This window comes from Panthera leo, chromosome C2, assembly GCF_018350215.1.
Source record: "Panthera leo isolate Ple1 chromosome C2, P.leo_Ple1_pat1.1, whole genome shotgun sequence".
Lineage (NCBI taxonomy): Eukaryota > Metazoa > Chordata > Mammalia > Carnivora > Felidae > Panthera > Panthera leo.
The window spans coordinates 22,699,777-22,713,922 of NC_056687.1; the positions used below are offsets into that span (position 1 = coordinate 22,699,777).

The following is a 14,146-nucleotide window of genomic DNA, read 5'->3' on the forward strand; positions in this document are numbered from 1 at the left end:
CAATAGGAGCGCATTACCATACTGGAGTGATGATAGGCTTAGCCACATGACTTTTTGGATGTGACATGAGCTAGCACTTGAAATCAAGCTCCCATTATGGGGTTTGTTCTCTTGTGCCTCTGCCATCACCATGAGGTGGCTTCCTCCCTGTAAGGGGTCACCTCTTCTGCCTGGTGACAAGTGTTACTGGACCCACAGCATGGAGTTAAGCATTGCTGCTTGACATAAGGCTCCCTACTGAAAGCCTGCCTATGTCAGCTGATTGCAGTTGAGCATGAGAACTCTTATTATATAGCGCTGCTGAGTTCTGGAATGTTTATTATGTATGATTATGGTGGCGTTAGCTGCTGATGTATCTCACCGCAGTGCTCTATTTAGTTCTCATTGACTCTTTTCACTGTTCCTCATGTTATATATTTTGCTACTTTGTTTTGTTTATTATCTGTTTTCCCTTCTAGAATGTAAAGTTCACAAAGTCATTTTTGCTTGCTTAATTTGGTTCTCTATACCCAACACCTGGAAGAGTGCTTGGTTAGTAGGACATGCCTGATAAATACTGTTGAGTGAAAATATATGTAATTAAGATCCTAATCTCAGTATGCCTCAATTCGTAAAATAATGAATTTAGATCCATTTCTTCCTCTTCACAAATCAGGAAACTGAAGTTTCGATAATTTAAATAACCAATGTCTTAGGATTAGTTCCAGCAGGTTCATTAAAATTTAAGGACAGCCGCTAATACTACGACATTCAAATATTGTTTTAGTAAAGCCCAATATATTAGAAAACTACTATCTAGCTTAAATCATCACAAACAAAAGCTGACTTAAGTCAGTAGATAGGTATCAACAATACATGGGTAATATTAGGAAAAACTTGTCCTTGCCACTGCTCCACCGAAATTAAATAATAGAATTCCAAGGATTAAAGGATTTAATGATCACAGAGTTCTGGCTGGTTGGATTCGAGTTGTTTTACCTGCCTTTCTCAAGAATCAATACCATAAGTTTTGGTGGCCATGCTATTATGGACTAAGGTATAAAGTAATAAATCCAACAGGGTAAATCTTCATCCTAGGGAAGAGGAGGAAAGTGGAGAAGCATTGTTATGAACTGATTGTTTGTGCTCTCCCCAATTCAAATGTTGCAACTCTGCTCCCCAATATAATGGTATTAGGAGGTGTGGCTTCGGGGAGATGATGAGGAGTAGATGAGGTCATAAGGGTGGAGTTCTCACAATGCGATCAGTACCCTGTAAGAGTCAGAAGACAGCATTGTTCCTGGGCTCTGTTCTCCATCCTATGAGGATAGAAATAGAAGCCAGCAATCTGCACCAGAACCCCACCATGTTGGTTCACTGACCTTGGACTTACAGCCTCCAGAGCCATGCACAATAAACTTCTGTTGTTTATAAACCACCCAATCTATGGCACTTTGTTATAGCAGCCTGTACCAACTAAAATTGTTTGTAAACAGTCTGCCACAAGGTCTTGTGGGCAGCTTCACTCTGTGAAGTTCTGCATTAGTTCCATCTGTGATATGGTCCTTTCTGTTAAATCCACAAAACTCACTGCTATGGACTGAATGTGTATCCTCCCTATGCCTCCCCAATTCATAGATTGAAGCCCTAGTCTTTAAAGACACAGTTTGGAGGTGGGCCCTTTGAGAAGTAATTCACAGATGAAATCATGAGAGTAGAATCCCATCACGGGATTAATGCCCTCAAATAAAGTGGAAGAGATAAGAGGTGTCTGTCTCTGTGTGCATATACCAAGGAGAGGCCATGTAAAGACATAACCAGAAAAAAAGCTCTCACCAATAACCTGGCCACTCTGGCATCCTGATCTTGGACTTCCAGATTCCAGAATGGTGAGAAAGAAATGCTTGTGTCTAAACCACTCAGTCTATGATATATTTATTTTTTATAGCAGCTCAAATTAAGACACTCACTTGCTAGTGAGAACTGTAATTCCTGGGGCAAAGTCTTCAATCCAAAGGAAGGACAGCAAGCTGTGACAAACTGGAGGTAGAGTCTGATACTTCTGGACAACTAAGTTAAGCAGGTGCCAAGAGGCAGTGATAAATCCAGTAGCTATACAATATGACTATTTTTATTTCTTTGTTTGAAATTTGTTTGTTCATTTCTAAGGTTTGTCCTCTCAAGGGTTGGATATTTCCTAAAATTCCTGAACAACTTTTCATTACCGCAATCTCTAAAGTACATTTGAACAATAAGATTTGATTTGAATCAAATGATACCTGTCAGAGAGAGATGAAATGTGATAAGACTAGAATAACTGATAGTAGCTTTATATAAGGAGCGTGGTATTTCAAATTTTCCCAAGGGGTACATGTTAAGTTTGGGTTAAAAAAAATACAGCTGAACAGTAAAAGGTTTTTCACCTTTTCCTCTTAATATTCTGTTCTTATCTCCTGCATATAGAGATAAGCTTTACATTTCTCTCAGACACTGTCCTTGAAATGATCATACTGGGTATAGCACTAGAACCAACTGATTTCTACAAATGAGCTTCGTTTTTAACCTCTATATTAAACTCGGTGTTATGGTGAGTGTAAAAGTTAAGGTCATAAGACAAGATTTCAATCACAGATATATGTGTGTGTCTACTGTGACTAAGAAGGTTTTCTAATTTCAAGGTGTTTATTAAGATAATTTTTAAATGTTAAAATCCTGGTCACATATAATCTACCTCATCCTGTACATGCAACAGATCAAGCTACTAGAATCACTGTTATCTTGAGAGACTGTAAAACGTAAGGAAAGAATTATCTGATAGAGCAAAGATTTATCAATTCTATGGAATACACGTAAATAGGGAAGTAACATGAGTCTGTTATAAGATTAAAGAATTAATGTTGTCATATCCTTAAAAGGTTTATGATATTGCTAACATTAATATACCACAAGAGAAAATGCGTGTAAAAATTGCTATTATGTCTGACAAGAGATAAAAGCAGGTACAAAGAGGTGGATGAGAAAAAACGTAAATAAAAAATTTAATACTTCTTAACATGCATTGTTATCATTTGTTAAATTAAATCCATCACATGAAAGAATTAAGTCTAATTAATAGGTAATATTCAATAGCCACAAAACTTAATGATATTCTATTTTTTACCAAATGTACTATGTAATCAGTGCTTATTCTATTAAACCACATATCACATGCCTGTTATCTCCTTTGATCTATAAATTGGAACTTTAGTTCAACCTATGTTTCTTAGTAAGGGTAATGCCTTTGAAATGTTGAAAGTGAGCTGGCGGGAACCCAAGAAATCTGTTAAAATAAAATATAAAAGAGGTTTTGAATTTTATATAAAGGAGGTCTAATCTCCTAAACACCTTAAGTTTAGTGTTATTACAGCAAATGTGGTTGGTATGAATAATAAAGGGCTTGATTCTTGTTGACTCACTCTTAGAAAGAGTATATGGTACCAGCTTGAATCAGGCAGTGAAGATTGTTCTGGTCGGTGGTTTATGACACTGTGTCATGCTTTTGTGTTTTCAAGGTTTCTATACTGTTTTGATTTAAAGATGCAGAATAAAAATATTCTTACCATTTATAACTTATAAATATTTATTTACAACAATAACTTCTCATGGCCTTGCATGTCAGGTTCTAAAAGTTTTCTTGCTAGTATAAATTAGCTACTAAGTAAAATATCTTATCTTATAACAACCCAGGCTTTAGTTACCAAGAAATAAGCTTATTAGGTAGTTTTATTACTTATTATTGGTGCAATGCCCAATCAAAACTTCTACTAATATGAAAGCATATAGGATTTGTTACAATAGGGGTGTCATAAATGTAAGAAAAGTTCCAAATTTCATAATACAATTACACTACATTACAAAGATGACCATTGAAAAAGAAGAGTAGGCTGCCTAACTAAATTATGACCATGGTTATAATTTCCAAATGATCATTTAACATTCTACCTCAAAATAATGCTAACTGTAGACAAATGGTAACATTGTGGCATTTCCTCTATTTGTATATCAAGGGTAAAATCTAAACTTTAGCAATTAAGGAGATTAAGATTAATAATTATGCTAATTTCTACTTACATATAAATTCATCTTTCACTAGCATACTTGCAGAACTTATCATAAAAGAGTTTTCCACCATCATTTTCATCAATTTTAAGCATTTTTCTTAAATGCTCTTAATTTCTTAAAAACTCTGAACATCTAACTCTAAACCTCAGATAAAGCTCTCCTATATCTTAATTTAAAATCTGAAATGATTTACAAATGGACAACTTAATACACTTTCCAGGATGATTAAGGTTTGCGTAGATAAATGAAATTGACTGAGCAGAAGATCAATATACTGAATGAGAAAACGGAAACTCAACTTTTTCTTAGGACTTTGCATTTTAAACAATCTTTGATCAGTGTAGTGTTTTATTTGAGAACATAAAACAAATGAAATTTGGAAAAGAAAAGTGAAGGAAAGAAATGTACTAGAAACAACTGAAAACTGAAACTAAGACATTCATATCTCAATTCCAGAAACTAGGGATACCGAATATTTTTATAGTTTAAGGTTGTATGAAAAACAGAATATTTATAAATTTCTGTTTCCATAACGGCAGTATAAATCTGTGATTGTCCATCTCTCCTAAGGGTAATAACTAAAGGCTCTAGAGATGACACATGAAACAAAAAGACAAAAACAATCATAAAAACCACTACCTAAGGCTTCTGTAGAGTAAACAAAATCAAGGAGATTGTGGAAGGAAATTAAAATTAGTTTCCCACTTCCTTTTCACCATAGCTGAGGAGGTTCACCCTGATTCTGGAGCTAAAATCTGTCCAGAAGTACAGTGGTACCTTGGAAGAAGCCAATAGAAGTTGAATAGTGAGGGGGAATCCCAAATAGGGGTCACAGAAGGAGAGGCCATAATTCTGCATATAAAACCATAAATGCCTAAACCCTGAGCTTTGAATGCATGGAACAGGAACAAGCTTGAATTGCAAAGTCTTTAGGAAGTTAACTGAGATTTGAGTCACTGCTTACCGGAGGCAACACAGAATTTAGGAGTGAATGTCTGCTTAATATATTTTTTCCAGATGGTTGTCAAAAGACTTAGAGTCTGCACAACATAATATTTACAGTATCCAGGACTCAATCTAACATTTCTTTACGTTCAATGAACCAGGAACATATGATCAATTCTAAGGGAAAAGATAATTAACAAATGCATTTCAAGATGACCCAGATGTTGACTCTACCAGATTTTAGATTTATAGATATTGGAGTGGCTATTCTCATGATGCTCCATGAGATAAAGGAGAGCAGACATAATATGAATAAGAATTTTAAAAAATGTCAGCAGAGAAACAGAAAATATAAAACAGAACAAAATTAGAAATTTAGGAAAAAATTAATATCTTAACTCACTGATTGGGCTCAGGAACAGAAAGGAGATGGTGAAATAAAGATCAGTTAATTTAAAGAGAAAACAGGAAAAATGATCTAATCTAAAGAACAGTGAATAGTTAAATACGTAAAGCTGAAGGACTATAACATCAGAAAGAAACTTGGATATTTAAGGGTGAAGAAAGAGCAAAATGGCTAAGTAAATGAAAGTATTTTATTTTCTCTTCAGTTCCTAAAAAGATTTATGACTCTTTAAAACAAAACTTACCATAATTTATGCTGAGATTTCAATGAATGTAGAAGTAACATATATGAAATCAGCAATTAAAAGCTCACTGGTGGGCAGGTGTAAAAGGATCGATATGGTTGCAGTTTCTCTATTTAACATAAGGTGTCAAAATATTAACTCTAGGTAGACAGTGAAATGTTAGGTTTTTGTATTATAATTCCTAGAGGATCACTTAAACAAAAACAAAAAACATATGTTGCCAACATACAAATTAAAATATCAAAATCTCATATAATTCAAAATAATGCAGAAAAATTGAACAGAATGTGAAAATAACAGAGGGAAAAAGCAGAAAACAAAATTGTACACCTAAATGAAACTGTATCAATAACAGTATTAAAGTTAATAGTCTGAAGCATGAACTATGGCAAACTATGAACCATGGACAAAACGTAGTCCAAGGACCTCATATATGTATTCTTACAGTTAAGAATGGTTTTTACATTTTTAATTATTTGTAAGAAAGAAATGCACAAGCCTTTAAGATAGTTTGCAAGTACCACTTAAGGCTCAGGAAAATCTGAAATATTTATTACCTGGCCCATTTATTGCTCATCCTTACTTTAAATATTCTAATATAAGGTAGAGATTGACACAAAGAATGAAAAAGCAATATTCGGTCATATGCTGCCTAAAAAGGCACATTTTTATTTCATATAAAAATATAAGTAGATGGAAAGTAAGCAAATGAAAACGGGTGTACAAGCAGTAAGCCAAGGAAGGTATGAGTAGTTATGTGCATATTAGGTAAAATACATCAAGCCAAATGATTAGTGGAGAAAGTCAAAGAAAGAATTAATGAGGAAGACATATGTGGGAGAGAAAATAATGACCTATCCCCCAAAGATATTCACGTCATAATCTGCGGAACCTGTAAGCGCGTTACACCAGGAACTTTGTTTCCAACAGGAACTTTGCAGCTGCAATTAAGTTAAAGATGTTGCATTGAGAAGAATATCCTAGATTATCCAACGTGGGTCTCATGTAATGGCAGGAAATTCAGAGACAGAGAAGATGTGAGAAAAGAAGCAGAATTAGAGTGGGGTGATGTGAGAGAGACTCCATCTGCCATTGCTGGCTTTAGAGATGGAAGAGGACCAAGAGCCAACAAATGTGGGCAGATTCTAGAAGCTGAAAGGGACAAGAAAACAATCCCCACAAAGGAACACAACCCTACTGACTTTTCATTGCAGTGAAAATCATTTTGAACCTCTGACTTCCAGAACTGAAGGGTAACGTATTTGTGTTGCTTATAGCAATTAAGTTTGTGGTCACTGGTTATAGAAGAAATAGAAAACTAAAACAATATACAAACTGTACATGTGCACAGCCTCACTGAGCCTAAAGATACATGACACAAAAATCAACAGGAGGAAAGTGAGAGAGAAAAGTTCACAGTCATGGTAGAGGATTTTAACACCTCTCATTCTCATAAAACAGCTATACAAAGAAAGTCAATAAAGACATAGAAGATTTAAATAAGACTATCACCTACCTCCATCTGATTGGTATTTCTAACACACAGCATTCTATGACTGCAGAATACATGTGCTTTCCATACACACTGTGTAGTTACCAAAATAGATCATATGCTGGGACATAAAACAAATCTCAATAAATAAAAAATAATAACAATCATATAAGGGGGTAATTTTAAACAGAATTGAATGAAGAAATAAATAACAGCAAGAAATCTAGGAAAATACTAAATATCTGGAGATTAAATAAACACTTATAAATAACTATGGACTAATGATAAAATCACAAGAAGAATTAGGAAATATTTTCAACTAATGACAAGAAAAACACAACATATCGTAATTTGCAGGTTGCGCTGAAGTATTATTTAGTGAAAAATTTAGAGTTTTATATGGTTATATTAGAAAATAAGAAATATCTGAAGTAAATGACCTAATATTCCACTTTAAGAATCTATGGCCAAAAGCCAAAGCAAGACCAAAGTATATAGAATGGAAATAAAATGTAAATCAACAAACTAGAAAATAGATTTATGATAAAGAATATAAATTGATAAAGCCCCAAACTAATATTTTGTAAAATCAACAATATTGGCAAATCCTTAGCTAAGATAAAGAAAGTCTTTTCAATAAAGAGTGCTGAATCATTTGGATGTAGGCATGAAAAAAAAATATATGTTGACTCCACAAAAAGAATCCAAAACAGATCATATATTTTAATGCAAAATGTAAAGCAATATAACAATAAAAAGAAAGCCTAGACATAAGTCTCTGGGGCCTTAGGTTAGGTAATGATTTCCTAGATGGACCATGAATTATATTACACATGAGTCAAATTTGATAAGTTGGACTTGAGCAAAGTTAAAACCTTTTGCTTTTCAAAGAAACATATTTATTCCAGAAAAAAGAAGAAATATGTCCACATGATGTTCAAAAATGTTCACAAAGGCTTTTCATAATCGCCTCAAATTGAAAACAACCAAATGCTCATCAACAGGTGACTAAATACATAAACTCTGTTTCAATCATACAATGCAAAGACAGGAACAACTTATAAATTTTTGCATCACATGTGTACCAATGCATACTGACTGAAAGTGTTTAGTAAAAAGTTAAAATTAACATAATATTGTATGATTCCATATATAAAAAGTTCTGGAAGTGTCTCTAAATTATGATAGAAAGTAGATTTACAGTTGCCTGGGGAAGAGAATGGAAGGGCAAATACATTACAAAGGAGTTTGAGAAAACTCTTGGGGGTGATGTAAATGTTTGTTTAGGTTATTGTGATAGATTTGAGGGCACATACATATGTCAAAACTGATCACATTTTGCCTTTTATATATTGGCGTTGTACTACAGTTCAACTCTATTTCAATAAAATTGTCCACAGAGGATATATATATTTTTTTAATTATTTCCACTAAAGAAGAATAAAATTAAACACTCAAAATTGTTTTAAAAAGCAAAAAATGATGACGTGCTCTAAGAGCTATCAAAGTCAGTTTCAACAAAACGAAATAAAAATTACCTTAAAGGAATGATTTAAGAGTTGAAAAAAACTATTTTATTATTTTTAAAATAGATTTACCTAGCCAGCTTCTCATCAACAAGATAGGAACCACAACCTCAAGGAATGTTCAAAGAATTGTCAAAACATTCTTTTACATAGCAAGGTTTTTTTTATCCTATCTAAATAAGAGATACTATATAGTTCGCTCATAAGCTGTATTCTGAACATTTACTTCAGAAAAATGAAAACAGGCTGACCAATGTCTAAAACTTTAAAGCAAAGAGGTAATACATCTGTGACCAAAAGCAACTTGTACTTTATTACATCAGTGGTTGAAAACCAGAGTATTTGGGGTTTATTTTTTTGTATTAAAATATTTATTTTCGGGGCGCCTGGGTGGCTCAGTCGGTTAAGCCTCCGACTTCAGCTCAGGTCACGATCTCGCAGTCTGTGAGTTCGAGCCCCGCGTCGGGCTCTGGGCTGATGGCTCAGAGCCTGGAGCCTGCTTCCGATTCTGTGTCTCCCTCTCTCTCTGCCCCTCCCCCATTCATGCTCTGTCTCTCTCTGTCTCAAAAATAAATAAACTTAAAAAAATAAATAAAAATAAAAAAAATAAAATATTTATTTTCTTAAAAGGTCACAAGAACATACAATTCATACTGCAGTTCACAATCATTTGTGTATATCCCATTATTCTCTACCTAGTTGAAATCAGTAATAACTAAAAATCTCACATCATTATATACTAGTGTTTCACATTATCTTGATATTTTTCTCCATCTATCACTTTAAAATTTGAATTTAAGTTGAGGTTTGATTTAAATCTGTCAACCCCAGTGTTCTAATAAAGCGTGAGTTCCATTTTATTCATTTTGTGTCCATAATCACTCAGTACTGATTCCGAATCTTAAAAGAGCTTAATGAAAAGAACCAAGGTTTGACCCAGTATGGCTTTTTAAAATTCTTTTCAATGGGGTTTTAAAATATAGACACTGAAATTATAGGTCTTAATTTAACTTTTAATTTATTTCATACTGAACACGTATGTAGGCATGCATGGAGGACAACGAAGAAGCTACAGGGAACCTTTGAGGGATGTGGGTATGCTTGAGTCAAAGCATTTTTAAATGGTTGAGTATAACAAAGCCCCAAGAATCTCTTCCTTCAACCTTCTTATTTGACATAAACGGTAACTGACGTTCCAGAAATGCAGGTCACACAATTAATCAGCACCAATCCTAGTGCTGGTATGTTAACCTGATACTGTCTATATGAGCCAGTCTGCCTTACCCTGTTTTGGAAATATCAACGATATTCTTTTCTCATGAGCTCCACTTTTCTGGGCACTTAGAGCAGTGATTTCGTAATAATTCTGTGATCTGTCAAAAAGCTTTTAAATGTTTACAAAACGCAATACAAAAAGTCTTAACTATTAAGTCTTCTTAAGAGAATATGACGCTTATCACTTTTCTTAGGACAGTGGGCAGGGGCTGGAAGTATTCTACAAACTTCCTCTCTAAACTGGTTGGGCAGTTCTAATACAAAACATGCTTCAGCACTCTTAAATTTTTGCTTATGTTGGTCCACATTAGAGAAAAGGAAAAAAATAATAAAGTAAACTTTGGTTTAAAATACATATTTTGAATTACAAAATATAAACAGACATGTTGAAAGTTGGAGAAATGTTTATAATTTGTTACAAGTGTTGTTGACATGAAAAAGATATATATATATGTATACACAAAATAATGGGAAAATACCAGAAAACAGTATTATAAAAGAAAGCTAAATAAGTTATCAGCATCACTTCTTCCTTTGTGTCCTGAATAATATCATGGCTTTTTTGTTTGTTTGTTTCTTTTTTTAAGATGTATGATAGTAATAAAATGACTTTCTTGGAGGTTCCCTAACTTAAGCAATGAAATCAGTGATTTGTGATAGAATCACTTAATATCCTTCATAATTTTTTAGAATTATTTAATTGGCCTTTCCATTAATTTCTTAATAAGAACATTTATGAAAATGATATGGATTATTTGTGCTTGTTCTTGAGAAAATATTTGCTTTCAAAAGACATTCTCAATAAGAAAATACACCTTATTTCATAGTTACCCCCATATTCTGTCAGTATTAATGTACTATAAATTACTCAATAGAAATGTGTTATCAATAAGAGCATCTTGGGGCACTTGGGTGGCTCAGTCGGTTAAGCATGTGACTCTTGGTTTTGACTTGATCATGATCTCACAGTCCGTGAGTTCAAGCCCAGCATTGGGCTTTGTGCTGACAGCGTAGAACCTGCTTGGGATTCTCTGTCTCCCCCTTTCTCTCTGCCCCTTCCCTGCTCTCTTTCTCTCTGAAGATAAATTAACATTAAAACACACACACACACACACACACACACACACACACACACACACACACAAGTTCATTTAAAAAGAGCATCTTATACATTCCCACTAAGACAGCTATGTCTTCAACATCAGAAAACCTCCAAAATTGATGATTTATTGAAAATAATATTAAAACTCTTTCTTTTTTTATGAACATATATATGAAATTATTCTAAAATCCCATGCAATGACCTAAGGTGGATTGAGCATTCGCATTAGCCCTCATAATCCCCAAATCACACAAAATTATGAAAACCCTTGTATTTATCTAACAACTCTCCTTGTCATCGTTTGCACTTCCAGACAATAAACATTACTTCGATAAAGTATAAGTGCTGATGCATTCAATCATTTTGAAAACACTATTTTTGTATCTTAGGAGGATGCAAAATATCTCAACAAAATAACCACATATGTGAAACACAGGACCATCAATCTTAGAACTCTAAGGCGATACTGACAACCACTGAAAACTAATGCAGTTTAATGTATATTGTGTTTGGGTTAAAGGCTGCAAAAAAAGTAAAAATGAAAATCACAGTTTTCAGAATAAGCAGTATGGAAAAGCATGCAACACACGGCACTGCGAAATGTCCCACAGCATCCACTAGATGTCTCTAATAACTGACTTGAGTGGCCGCATTTGTTCCAGAGCTTGCGTTAAATAGTGAAATCATGAATTACACATGTATTTTGATTTTCCTACTCAAATTCATACTTTCTAAAGCAGAAAAAGCTGTTTCAATAAACATACAAAAAGAAAATAACTTACATTCAATATCAAGGTACATGCTCTTTTGGTGCCCTCCAATCCTACTTGCGGCTTCACAGTCATATCTCCCTGAATCTGACAACTTCACATCTTTAATGTGCAGTGATGAGCTTCCATGCTGCCCTTTGACTTCGATACGGCCGTCTGGGCTCTGTTTGCATCGATTCAGGAAAAAGAAAGATTTTACACTTGGTTCATGCAAAATGATGACCAAACATAGGGCGTTTATCACACATATAATAAATGAAAACAGAAAGTCTTACCTGCATTAAGGATTTTTAAAGTCATGTTTCTGTATTTATGATTTACTGCTTTTAGCTTTTCCATTTTTACCTGCCCATTTGCTCATAGGGAACCTGACATGTAGTAAAAACTTAAACACGTGTTTTATCAACCTCCTTTATATAATGTGCTCTTTGCTTTTTCAAAACCTTACATGTTCTTCTAGGAAGGGCTTTGTTGGCTTCCAATTATGCTCCTTGCAAACATAGCAAAACAACAATGCCTATTCAATTCTGGCTAAAACTCACCAGTCAAAATGATATTCTTGTTTTCACCTTAGTTCCCTATTTCACCATGTAAAGGCAATGTATCAAGATGTATGACAACTGAAGCCCAAGAGGAATTTATAGTTATTGTTGAATGAATGAAACAGTACTGTTCATAAGCCTAATTAGCACTGTACCTATCACAGGTAAATTATTAAAAACAGCACTACGAAAGTCACTCTTAGAAAGTCAATGGAAACAACATAAAAATGATTAATCATGTACTCCATGAATATTGATTCAAATCAAGGAATTGCTCATAATCCAATAGTTTATAGATTATATTTCAAATAAGAATTCTTGTGTGCAACCTAATGGGTAGAACTACAATTATTTTCTTAAATCACTTAAATGCCTTTATAGCACACATGTTAAAACACAGATAATTTACTCACTGAATTTTACTTTCTACAATCAGGAAATATAGTAAAATTTGTCATTTTATAATTCATTTGAAACATGTATTTACTATTATTGAAATGATTATTTTCAACGTCTGAGGTTTTAGTGACTCAATAAACACTGCATGCCACACATTTATTTTGAAATATGTAAGTTATTATGTAATAACATAATGGTTGTTTAATTTTCTATGTAACTGAAATTGAAATAAATTTCAATACATGTGTGCACTTTGTATTATTAAAACTTGGTGTTTATTTTCTTGTATTCATATCAACAGACTATTTTAAAGCTCTTTTTCAAACATGAAATTGCTTGGGACACAATACAACCATTTTTTGCTTTCTACTTTTATATAGGAATGTAATTACTACACAATCATATCAGTCACTCATAATTTATTTACTATCATTATCATAAAAATGGTCTTCAAAAACAAAGAAACAAAAACATTCTGGGAATGTATTATGCAACTTAGATCAGGATTTCTAGGCCAAAAACATGTTCTCCAACTTTCAAGAATTGCTAAAAAATAGTAAGGTGAGGTTTTCAAGCAGAAGGCATTCTCTTCTGCCAATATTTAAGATGTTTGGCTGCCAACCCAATTACTTACTTGACAGAAAAGGAAAAAAAATGCAGAAACTCACAAAAGTTAAAATTAGAATGAGTAAACTCAAAAGCAGAGTGGCCAATTTGTTATACAAAGTAAGTAACTACTTTTCAGTCACTAAGTGGGTATTCCGAGTTCTTTATCTTACTGCACTTCTATTTATCATTGGATCTCACTGAACTATCCTTCCTTCCTTATGTGCAGACTTCCTTTGGCTTTCAGGACACCCACGCTCTCCTATTTTTTCTCCCAGTGTCATTTCTCTGTCTACTTTTTAATCTGGGTTGCAGCTTCCTCTCTCTCTGGAGGCCCCTGTACTCTGTCCTAGACAGTCTCATCCTCTCCCTTACACTTGCGATCATTAGTCACCCTTCTCCATCCAGAAACTCTTTTTCTCTGGAGAGTTACAGGACCAGATACCTCTCCTTCAGGGCCTTCTTGTTTCATGTGTTTCTCCAACCAGCACGAACAAATGTGAGCCATCACTCCATCACCCAGAATAACTTCTTCTACCCCTCTTGTCTTCCCTTCCATGACTGATACTAATTCTTCCCCATGTCCCATGCTTGACTGTGTCTTCAGTCTTGGATCAGTTTCTGAGCCTTTATCTATTTATATTTTAAAGGATGACAGTGATTTATCATCTTGCTCAATATTATCATTTTCAATGTCTAGCAACCGTGTTTCCATAGACCTCTCTGCTCTCTGCTTCTACTATCTGGAACCTTGGCTGT

At 33.9% G+C, this 14,146-nt stretch overlaps 1 protein-coding gene across 1 annotated transcript in view; it reads right to left on the minus strand.

Annotated features, from left to right (window-relative positions):
- The window catches only part of NCAM2 (neural cell adhesion molecule 2), a 222,499-nt gene that overhangs the window by 122,263 nt on the left and 86,090 nt on the right, over positions 1 to 14,146 (minus strand). The window contains exon 9 of the mRNA XM_042954333.1: positions 11,853 to 12,003. Coding sequence (XP_042810267.1) covers positions 11,853 to 12,003 — 151 coding nt within the window. The remainder of the gene's footprint in view (positions 1 to 11,852; positions 12,004 to 14,146) is intronic.